At 40.0% G+C, this 12,939-nt stretch overlaps 1 protein-coding gene across 1 annotated transcript in view; it reads left to right on the top strand.

Moving 5' to 3' along the window:
- LOC144826917 (lymphocyte antigen 6E-like) overlaps positions 1-12,939 on the top strand; it is a 28,906-nt gene that overhangs the window by 11,340 nt on the left and 4,627 nt on the right. The window contains exon 3 of the mRNA XM_078685375.1: positions 10,009-10,152. Coding sequence (XP_078541501.1) covers positions 10,009-10,151 — 143 coding nt within the window. The 3' untranslated portion in view covers position 10,152. The remainder of the gene's footprint in view (positions 1-10,008; positions 10,153-12,939) is intronic.

Raw genomic sequence — 12,939 nt, 5'->3', positions numbered from 1 at the left:
ACATTGCACATTTGTACAGTAATATAGAAAAACTAGGCATCACACTACCTATCTGTCCAGTGCATTAAAGCACACGTGTGCAATAATGTGGAATCCTCAGGCATCACAACACTGCTTTTGTACGGTGATATTGATTGTGCAGTCATCACAACACTGTATATCTGTGCAGTGATGTGAAGGTTTCAGGTATTCCAACACTGCACATCTGTACAGTGATAAAGGGAACTCAGGCATCAGAATGGTAACTAGCCATAATATCGAGAAAAAAATATAGAATGGACATAATATCGAAGTAAAAATATAGAATGGACAAAATATCGAATGGACACAAGATAGTAGTTAAAAATATAATATTGAAGGTAAGTAATATCGATTGTCAAAATATAGAAGTCAAAATATCGAAGTATATAATATAGGCATTCAAATATATAGAATTTTTAATAATATCGATTTTTTTAAAGTGTTTTGTATGTTAGTATATGTGTGAAAGTGTAATTTATTTTTGTAATGTATGTTTTATTTATTTTAAGTAAAGAATTTTAAGTTATTTAATTTTTGCGTAATTTAATTCTGTAGCGGGTTGTGGGTTTATAGGGGAATAGGGTGGGAAGTCATTTAATTATATTAAATTGGATATTCATTTTTAGAAATTATTAATAATTTTTCATTTAATGTTGCTTTTTATTTCTGTAGCGGGTAGTGGGTTTATAGGGGAACAGGGTGGGAAGTAATTTAATTGTAATTAATTAAATATTTTTATTTATGTATTGGTATTCATTTTGAATTTATTGTTAATTAATTTTTAATTGGTAATTCATTTTTATTACTTGATTAATTGATAATCATGTTAATTGTATTATTATATTTTCCGTAGCGGGTTGTGGGTTTATAGGGGAATAGATGGGAAGTAATTTAATTGTAATTCAGTAAATATTTGTTTATGTATTTGTATTGATTTTTTATTTATTGTTAATTCATTTTTAATTGGTAATTCATTTGAATTAATTGGTAATTCATTTGTATCAATTGATTAATTGATAATTATGATAATTGTATTAATGTGTTTTCCGTAGAGGATTGTGGGTTTATAGGGGAATAGGGTGGGAAGTAATTTAATTGTAATTAATTACATATTGAAAATATTTGTTGTGTATTGATAAGTAATTTACTGTTAATTAATTATAAATTGGTATACATTTTTATTATTAATTAGTTTTTGTTATTGAAAATTAATTAGTTGTTAAATAATTATGAATAGGTAATTCATTTGTATTAACTAATATTTATTAGTATTTCTAATTGATTAATTATTACATAATATTACATTGGTAATTAATTTTAATTAGTTTTTTATTGGTATTGATATTTAATTTATTGTTAATAATATATTAAATCATTACTTTCCCTACTGTTAAACTCACTGGAGTGGGAATAGTAATTTTTATGCCTACGCTATCCAACGCTTTCCCTAACGTTGCACTCTCTGGAGTGGGAATAGTAATTTTTACCCTCCCGCTATCCAACGCTTTCCCTACTGTTGCACTCACTGGAGTGGGAATAGTAATTTTTACCCCTACGCTATCCAACGCTTTCCCTACTGTTGCACTCTCTGGAGTGGGAATAGTAATTTTTACCCCTACGCTATCCAATGCTTTCCCTACTGTTGCACTCTTTGGAGTGGGAATAGTAATTTTTACCCCTGCGCTATCCAACGCTTTCCCTACTGTTGCACTCACTGGAGTGGTAATAGTAAATTATACCCTCCCGCTATCCTATGGTGAAAATATGGTACATTTTGTATTAATATTACGTAAATATATATGTATTTAAAAATAAAATTGTATGTTTCTTTTTTTTTTACTTTCAATTATTATTTATCAATGTTAACGTTATTTAAGTATTTTTAAGTATGTTTTAGTTAATTATATGTATTATTTCATTAATTTTAAATTACTTTTAAGACATTTAATAAAATTCGATATTTTGACTATCTATATTTTTTACACTATATTTTTGATTCAATATTTTTGTACTTACCTGTTTGCAGAGAGGAATTTGATATTTTTGCATTCTACATTTTGTCCACTATATTTTGGTAGGTCGATATTTTGGCATTCTATATTCTGTCAGTGATCCCCCAGAACACTCCACTGCTGTACAGTGACATGGACAACTCGGGCTTCACAACACTGCACATTTGCACAGTGATATAGGGAACTCAGGCATCACAACACTGCACATCTGTACAATGATATGGAGAATTCAGGCATCGCAAAACTGCACATCTCTACAGTGCCTTAGAGAACTCAGGCATCACAACACTACACATCTGTGCAGTGATTTAGGGAACTCAGGCATCACAGCACTGCAAAACTGTACAATGATATGGAGAACTCTGGCATCACAACACTACACTTCTGTACAGTTATATAGACATCCTAGGCATCACAACACTTTCTATCTGTGCAGTAATCCCAGGTATTACACCACTCTGACCCTCTACAGTGATATGGACTGCACAGGCATAATAACACTGCATATCTGTGCAGTGATGTGGTGAACTTAGGCATCACAACACTGCACATCTATACCGTGATAAATGGAGCTTAGGCATTGCAATACTGCAAATCTGTTCAGTGTCAGGGATAACTCAGGCATCACAACACTGCACATTTGTACTGTGACATAGAGAACTCAGGTATCCCAGCACTGCACATCTGTAACGTGATAAAGGGATAGCAGACACGACAACACTGACTATCTGTACAGTGATGTGGGGAACTCAGGCATCACAACATTGCACTTCTATACTGTGACATAGAGAACTCAGGTATCCCAGCACTGCACATCTGTAGAGTAATAAAGGAATATCATACATCACAACACTGACTATCTGTACAGTGATGTGGGGAACATAGGCATCACAACGTTGCACTTCTATACTGTGACATAGAGAACTCAGGTATCCCAGCACTGCACATCTGTAGAGTAATAAAGGAATATCAGACATCACAACACTGACTATCTGTATAGTGATGTGGGGATCACAACATTGCACTTCTATACTGTGAAATAGAGAACCCAGGCATCACAACACTGCACAGCTGTAGAGTGATAAAGGGAAATCAGACATCACAACACTGACTATCTGTGCATTGATGTGGGGAACTCAGGCATCACAACATCGCACTTCTATGCTGTGACATAGATAACTCAGGCTTCACAACACCTTACATTTGTTGAGTGAAATAAAACACCCATACACCACAACATCAGATGCCTGTACAGTGATAAAAAACATCCATTCATCACATCTGCATATTTATAGGCAGACATATGACACACAGGCATCACATCATTGAAATCTGTACAGGAATATTTAACACTGGGGCATTACCTCAAAGTACATCAGGACAGGGATAATGAACACAGTGGCTCACAACACTGTACATCGGTATATGGGTACAGAGCACCCAAGCATCACAACAATTTAGAGCTATACAGGGATATACAGCACTCATCCATCACAACGCTCTATATTTGTACAATAATATAGAGCACTCAACTATCACAACACTGTATATTTGTACAATAATATAGAGCACTCAGCTATCACAATACTGTCTATTTGTACAATAATATAGAGCACTCAGCTATCACAATACTGTATATGTGTACAATGATATAGAGCACTCAGCTATCACAATACTGTATATGTGTACAATAATATAGAGCACTCAGCTATCACAATACTGTATGTGTGTACAATATATAGAGCACTCAGCTATCACAATACTGTATGTGTGTACAATAATATAGAGCACTCAGCTATCACAACACTGTATATTTGTACAATAATATAGAGCACTCAGCTATCACAACACTGTATATGTGTACAATATTATAGAGCACTCAGCTATCACAATACTGTATGTGTGTACAATAATATAGAGCACTCAGCTATCACAACACTGTATATGTGTACAATAATATAGAGCACTCAGCTATCACAACACTGTATATGTGTACAATATTATAGAGCACTCAGCTATCACAATACTGTATGTGTGTACAATAATATAGAGCACTCAGCTATCACAACACTGTATATTTGTACAATAATATAGAGCACTCAGCTATCACAATACTGTATATGTGTACAATAATATAGAGCACTCAGCTATCACAATACTGTATATGTGTACAATAATATAGAGCACTCAGCTATCACAATACTGTATATGTGTACAATAATATAGAGCACTCAGCTATCACAATACTGTATATGTGTACAATAATATAGAGCACTCAGCTATCACAATACTGTATATGTGTACAATAATATAGAGCACTCAGCTATCACAATACTGTATATGTGTACAATAATATAGAGCACTCAGCTATCACAATACTGTATATGTGTACAATATTATAGAGCACTTAGCTATCATAACACTGTAAATTTGTACAATAATATAGAGCACTCAGCTATCACAATACTGTATATGTGTACAATAATATAGAGCACTTGTTGTGTTTCTATCTAGGACCATAATTCGATATTCCCGATTTATGCCCTCATGTGGTTATAACAAATAATATCCTTATAAAGGCATAAGAATCATATCCATATTTAGTAATAGCCCATGCAGTCCAAATACGGCAAGGCTACTCCCCTAGACTCCTAGAAAGTACAACGCGTTCTTTAAACAAACCAAGCCTCCAGCAGCCCGTCAAATCCCCCTGCTCTTGTTTTGATTTAGACAAGAACTCCTAGAGTCCAGAAAGAACTGTTAGTTCTTAGTGACGTCTTATGTCCAACCTTACGTCAAACCCGGCACCTTTCAGGTATAAATATACCAACAGTTGCCTTAAGCAAACACACGGTGGTTTGGAGCAGAGCCGCTATCTACTTGCCCGAGAGCCGAGCTGATGCGAGAGCCCACGGAAGCCGCCCCTCCGTTTTGACGCACTGAGAGAGACGCTGTCTTTTTCTCCAGCTGAGAAGATTCCAGCTCCGGTGTTTCCAGCCACCCTTGCGGGTTGCTGGGAGATCGAGTCCTGAAGAAAGAGATACAAGACCTCCCACATTCTATTACCAAGGTACGGAGCTGACTAAACCCTTAAGAGAATTCTTGATTCAGATTCTTGGCAAAACCAACTTAACTTAAACTGCTACTTACTTACTCCTTCCCACGTATTAGGCTTAGGTCAGGTACACCGGGGTAGGCGTATTTAGAAGCACCAGTTGAGTACGTTAGTCAATGTTTTTATGTATGTATATATTTTATCTATTTTAAAGTATCATATGGCTAAGAAACCATATCAATGCTTTTACAGTATTATTTCATAATACTACTTTTACTGTACGCACTTTACTTTATGATAAGTATTGCAATTGTGGCAATTCATTTCTCTTGCATGACAAAGAAGACTGCTCAATAAATAACACCTTTTATTGAAAACGCCCAACTCTCTATTTCTCTGCACTCTGGTGAAACTAAGTACGCACGATTGACTGAGTGAAATAGCTGCCTATTGTTTTCACACGACTCTAGAGATACACTCTTTATTCTGAGGGAGCAAAGTTGTCATGTTATATGGTTGTCAGACGCTAATCCCTTCTTGTCTATCCAGGGATGTTTAACTCCTCCTTGTTTACTAGAGAAAGTTTCTAGTGACCTCTGAGCTAGCTGCAAAACTAATTAAGTCTAATATAGTCAGTAGAGACCTAGTTGACCTCAGTCCTACGTCTACACTGCTGTTTATATTATTCCAATGCGCAGAGCCTATTGGGAATATAGGAACTACACTACACACTCAGCTATCACAACACTGTATATGTGTACAATAATAAAGAGCACTCAGCTATCATAACACTGTATGTTTGTACAATAATATAGAGCACTCAGCTATCACAATACTGTATATGTGTACAATAATATAGAGCACTCAGCTATCATAACACTGTATATTTGTACAATAATATAGAGCACTCAGCTATCACAATACTGTATATGTGTACAATAATATAGAGCACTCAGCTATCACAATACTGTATATGTGTACAATAATACAGAGCACTCAGCTATCACAATACTGTATATGTGTACAATAATATAGAGCACTCAGCTATCATAACAATGTATATTAGTACAATATTATAGAGCACTCAGCTATCACAATACTGTATATGTGTACAATAGAGTACTCAGCTATCACAATACTGTATATGTGTACAATAATATAGAGCACTCGGCTATCACAACACTGTATGTGTGTACAATAATATAGAGCACTTGGCTATCACAACACTGTATGTGTGTACAATAATATAGAGCACTCAGAATTCACAACATTGCATATGTGTACAATAATATAGAGCACTCAGCTATCACAATACTGTACACCTTTACAGACATACGGTACACTCAGGCATCACAGCCCTGTAGGTCTATACAGTGATATAGAACACACATGCATAACAAAACTGCATATCTGCACAGTGATATAGAACACACATGCATTGCAACACTGTGCATCAGTACAGTCATATGGAACATTCAGTCATCATAATACTTCACATCTGCACTGGGAGTTTGAACACTTGGACATCACAACACCATATCTCTGCACATGGGTGTAGAGCATTGAAGCATCACAATATGTTACATCTGAATATTGATACACTTCATGCAGAACAGAGAACACTCAGGGAGAACAACACTTTGCATTTTGGAGGGATATAGAGCACCCAGGCATCAAAACACTGACCATCTGCACAGGGACACTGATACATAACAATGAACACCTGTGCAGTGATACAGACCTCTCACACATTACATCACTGAACATTATAATAATGATATAGGCCACTCCAGCATCACAACAATGAGCAGCTCTATAACATGCATGCATCTCAACACAATACACATGTAGGGCAATTTAAAACACCCAGAGATTCCCATACTGCACATCTGCATAGGGGTATTGAACACAGAGGCACCACAACACTATACATCGGTCACTGTGAAAAGAGCACTCAAGCATTTCAACATTTTACATTTGAACTGTCATAAAAAGCATGCAAGCATCACAACACCCTACATCTGTACAGCAATATAAAGCACTGAGGCATCACAACACTGTGCATTTGAACAATGATACAGAATGCCCAGGCATCACACCACCACCCATTTGTAAAGTGATATAGAGCACTCAGGCATCAAAAATCACACCACTGATTGTGCCACCCACATGAGTAGCCCTAAAATGGTGTCTAAGGCCTACCACCACAGTGCCTGTGTGCAGTCTGTGAACTGCCAGGTCCTCCTGGTCAGTGTCCCCATTGGCCAGGCCTAACCCTTCCCTTTCTGTACACATTGGTCACCCCTATGGAAGGCCCAAGGTACCCCCTTGGGCAGGGTGCAGTGTATGTGAAAGGTAGAGCATGTACTAGTGCAGGTGATATGCTCTGGTAGTGAATTACAGCCATTTTCGTTTTTCACTATTGTAAGGGGAACCTTGCCCATAGGCTATCAGGGGGAATGCTGGCTACAGTGGCTACCAGCATACCTTCCTATAGGAGCACGGTAGGACATAAAAGTCTGGTATCCCTGAACTCAGAATTAAATAACACATCTTTTAGGAAAGATGATTTTTAAATCCTGTGTTTGAGAACAGCACCTTTAGAAAGTTGCTGTTCTCTTGTCTGACCTTTCTGTGTGCCTTGGCCCGTTTGTGAATTGACTGTCTGGTTTGAGAGTGACAGGGGCTGGGGAGCCCCCAGGAGGCTGGCTGAGTCAGCCCTAGGCTGAATGACTACATCTGCATCTTGAGTGGTGGGAGGGGATAGTACCTGGGCCCGAATAGGGCTGTGCCTACCTTCCACAATGCTGGCTCCACCTCCTGCTGGGCGGCTGACGACCCTGGCCCTCACTAAGAAAGGAAAGGAGAAGCCATGAAAACAAAGTGCTCAAGGAACACCCATAACTGGATCAGACTGGGTTCAGAGCCCTCCTGCACAAAGGGAACAAAGACTTTTAGGGGTATAAGTACAGGACCCCTGACTACAGAAAATTAGATCATCCTGGAATCAAGATGGAACCTCTGCCAAGGAGAAAGCTGGAAGACTGAAGAAGAAGGACTGCCCTGCTGTGTGATGCGGTGTGACGCATCGTCGTCACACCAGAGATCGTCGCTTCCCCAGAGATGGTCGCATCGTACCTTTTGCGAGCCGCTTCCACCGAAACCTGTGCAACGGAATCAACGCAAGGTATCGCAACCCTCCCCATACAGACCAAAGTCACCGCAACACGCCCTCTATGTCCAGCGGGGTTGTCGCATCGCCTCCCCAGGGTCTCAGGAGTGACCCATTGCTTGCTATTCAACGCTACAGCTTTCACTTGGAACTTTTGTCGCACCTAAAGGTACTGTGGCTGAAACATGACGCAACTGTGGATTATTTTAACGCAAACTTAAGAACACTTTTGAAACCATATTCTTCAACTGTGTATGTTGGATTTTTGTTGTTTTGGTCTTGTGTAGTTTAGATTAAATACCTTTATTTTTCTAAACTATTGTGGAGTCAGATTGCACCTTGCATGCGAGCGATGATTATCGCTAATGACATGCAGAGTAGGCTTTCCCAACTCGACTGAAAACAGTCGCTAGCACTACTTCCCCCTATTAACAACGCATGTGAAGCGATAAAAAAATTTGCGCTAAACGCGATGAGTACACCTTCATTAGATGGAAATCTACACCAGGTTCTTGCTGTACCAACAGGTGGCAACCAACAGTAAGTGCGGTTAAACCACAGAGCCTTCTGCAGGACTCACTTGCATAGTATTGAACAATCCCTTGTGACCCTGGAGTTTGACTTTGTCGGGTTAGGCAGTGGCAGCAGGACTCTGGGCTTGATATGAGCTCCTCGCTTTCTTGAAGCAGCAGGTCCAGTCCTTCCGCTGTGCAGGTGCACTAAGCTTCTAAGGGAACAGTGGACTGATGCTAATGGTCCTAAACAGCAATTTATTTGTCTAAGTTATGGAGGTCAGTGCCCATCTAACTACTGACCTAAATGCAGGGATCTGAAGAGAAGTAACCAGAGTAAATTGGATATCGTTCTTATGGGATGTCCGGCTCCATGGTGGTGAAACATCACATAAGACTACTACTGCTGTCTGCTGGTGACTCAAAAATATTTGCGACGGCCTTGCCCTGTGCCTCATGGATCCTCCGAAAAGGGGTTATGTACAAAGTACATCACTTGGAATATCAAATATGACCTCAGCAAACACACAATTGAAGGCATCACCGAATGGACACATATTTGTATTTTTTATCTTTTGCTTCTAGTAGGATTACTGCCTCTTATAAAAGGCAGTTTGTTGTCAAATTTGAGATCAAATGCTTACATCTTGTTTTTTGTGTGTGAACGTATCATTTTTGTGAGCAGAATTACAGCAGGGTTTTTCCTTTGCATAATATCTGTAAGGACATCTAGTTGCAGACAGTGGAATTGCAGGGTTTAATGTCAGCAATCTCAATGTGAAACTGTAGCTGTTCTCTTGCAGTTACAAATGATGTGGCCATTGGGGAGCAAATTATTCAATGTTTGATGTTGTTAATGAGTTTGTGTGTGAGGCCATGAGCAGTGCAGTGTTCCATAGCTAGTCCTAACTGTGGTATTTCAGAGGATGTAATTACACTCCTCACCACACTAGATATTTTGGCAGATTTTATATTTTTATAACTGTGACTAGTAACTTATTTTGGATGATGACACTTATTAACTGCGGTGTGTACTAGTAAATAATAGTTATTGATAAATATACTTAAATAACGTCATGGTTTGTTTTTCTCATCTCCAGGAATTGAAGTTGTTAGAGATATTGAGACTCAGTAGTTTTTATAATTATTCAGATTAGGATGTAATATATTAAAATGTGAAGACATTTAGGCAGTGGGTTCCTACAGAGTAACCGTTTTCTTTCCTTACATCTTCAGTGGTTTCCAAGGTCTGTTCTCCAGATTGTCAGGAAGGACTTGTCCATGGGCCAGGCTTGTCAGGCACGTCAGCTACGATTAGCTACACCCTGCTCTCCTTGGCAGCGGTCATCAGTGCCTTGGTGGTCAAAGCTGCACTGTAAGGTAAGGGGTATTAGGACTAGATAAAAGCGTTCCACAGCAGAACCCTTGGAAGATGTTGGTAGCTGTCTAACTTTCTCACTGTGTCACTATACATGCAGTGTGTCCAGGATGTCAAAAAAGGAAAAAGCATACACACCCACCTTTCAATACTGGGCCAGTGCACATGCGTACCATTCCATCCGTGGGTGGTTCCTAAATGGGTGTCACTCACTGTCAACGCTGCCCATGCCAGATATCAGCAAGTATGCGCGGCTCACATTATGCAAAGGACAGCTGCTAACTGGGCATGTTGCAACTGGATGTGTTTTTCATGAATCAGGCAAGTCTCACCCAGATTCAAGAACTGATTGATGGGGAAATCTCCTGGGTCCTGCTGCCCCACTCACCCACAGCAGCCTGCCCTCTAGAGCCCTGCACCCCTCTTGCCGTCCCCTGCCAAAGCATTGTATCACCCACTCGTCTATTGGTTTCCCTTTCTGCGCCAGGGCTGGAGAGTATCCCGGCATGCAGCAGGGTGGACGGGGGTGGTACTATGCCTTGTGGGGCCAAGGGGAATGCATGCCTCACCAGTGCTTGAAATGGAGTTCCTCCTTGTCTAAGAGTATCTGTGTGGTGATGAGAAGTGCCAGTACTCTCCCATTAAAAGCACTGGAGAAGTGATGAGAAGGGCATGCACTACCTTTTCCAAATTCAGGAACTGTCTGACTCCTATGTGATTCTGAATTGAGAAGCATCCTCCAGCCCCCTGCCCTGAAAGCCAGAGCTTGCTGATTGGATACCTAGCTGCCAGTCAACCCAGAGGCCTCCCTCCTCCCACACCTGCCCAGGCATACATTCACCTCCATTTTGTGAGCTGCAGCTTTCCTGTGCCCAAGACTACAGTGACCCAAGAAACAGAAGGTGGTTAGAAGGATGAATTTGTGCTATGTATTTGCTGACATTTTAAAGCATTTTTCCTCCACCCGTGACTGCACCATTTTCACCTGTTTTGTTTGGGGTTGTTCTAGTATGAAAAAGTAAAGTTTGACCTGCTTGTGACTGTCTGATTTTTACCTGTTGCATTTTGGGTTTTGTAGTTAACAAATCTGTAGTTTTGTCATTGCCCATGTTTACCTGGTTTTCCCTCAAATTTTCTCCCTTATTCTATGTTTAGACCTATGTGTAACAAACCACTGTCAGACCCCTTTTTCCCTTAAGTGAGAACAACTAGATTAAACACCCCGAACACCCCCCTAAGCCCCCTCCAAACAGACATATTGTACCCCAGAGACAGGGTAAGTGTTTTGAGGTTTCCGTAATTTGCTGTTAGTTGTTTAAGCTGTGTTTTTTAGCGTATAGAGTGAGTTTGTTTCAGAGTTGGACAAGCAGTACTGTTAGAGGGCAAAATTTTAGGCCCTTATCTGCAGACATCCAGGGGGTGAATTGAGCCTGTCGGTCTCCTAGGATTTTTTAATGGAGGAGCAGCTTTCAGCCCTCTGCCCAGAAACCTGTGCGGAGGTCACATGCACCGCAAATGAGCTGCTATCAGATAATACATCAGTGCACTGATTGGAGGCTGTATCTAATGTTTCGATTGGATTATGGTTAGTGTTCCTATTGGTTGATAATTGGATGATTTTCATTGATTCCTGGGTTAGTGATCCTCCTATATTTAGGGCATAGGGTTATGGATCTGATTGATGGATAGGTTTAGAGATTCTGATTGGTTCTGAGGCTTAGGATTTCTATGGGACATAGGGTTTAGGGTTGCGTACCTCATTGTTTGCTGGGACTAGGGTTAGGACAAGGGACAAGGGCAGGGACTAGTGTTGTAGTTAGAGTATTACTTGGTTTCATGTCTTATTAGCTGCTGGGACTAGTGCTGAGACTAGGGCTGGGACTGGTCCCCTATTGGTCCCACTGCTAACGGCTAGTGTTCTGACTGGTTAGGGTTAGGACTAGGGTTTCCATTGACCGAATGTGGTAACCTGATCACTAGCGCTAATTAAGGTCAGTGTTCAGGGTGTCTCAGCCTGAGCATCAAGGCAAAGGGTGGAGAGGACAAGGGCAGATGACTGAGCCTGTTCATGACGGGTCGGGACTAGGGCTAAAAATGCTGCCCAAATATACTTACACCAGCACCCACCCTACCCCATCCACGGACCACAACCAGCTTAACACACTCACACCACATGTACTCCACTCATTTACCACAGTCTACCCTTTATTATCAAAACACCTACTACAAATCCCCGTTAACCAAAACTATACACCCTTCTTCCCCAGCAATCGCATATTTGCACCATCACCTGTACACAATACACCACTCTTCCTTTAACACTAACCAATCCATTCATAGCAAAATCACACCATATTTAACTATGTTCCATCCAGACACACACTCCCTCATCTAATGACTTCAAGCAGACCCCTTTTTTCACAAACAAACCTATACTCAGCCTTCCATCTTTCCATACACCAACACTCTCATCTTCTTGCTATCACAATAAGACAACCCCACAAAACTTACACTTCACTGCACCACACTTATAACCTCATTCAGCATTCAAATCTGACACACTCAACTGTAGTTCAGCCCCTCTCACACAACACATATACTCTATTCACAAACACATCACCACCCCTTTAACATACAGCTTCCACTCACCAACAATACTTTACATACATATCCTTCTCGGAAAAGAAGTACATCAGCATCAGCGATTTCACATGCGTAACACCTCATAATACTTTCCCTCTCAAACTACAACTATGCATCAATCTTCCTGACAACCAAAAAGGTACACA

The sequence above is a fragment of the Lissotriton helveticus genome, chromosome 4_1 (assembly GCF_964261635.1).
Source record: "Lissotriton helveticus chromosome 4_1, aLisHel1.1, whole genome shotgun sequence".
Taxonomy (NCBI): Eukaryota; Metazoa; Chordata; class Amphibia; order Caudata; family Salamandridae; genus Lissotriton; species Lissotriton helveticus.
The sequence above is the reverse complement of the archived record's forward strand: the minus strand, read 5'-3'. Positions and strand labels throughout refer to the sequence as shown.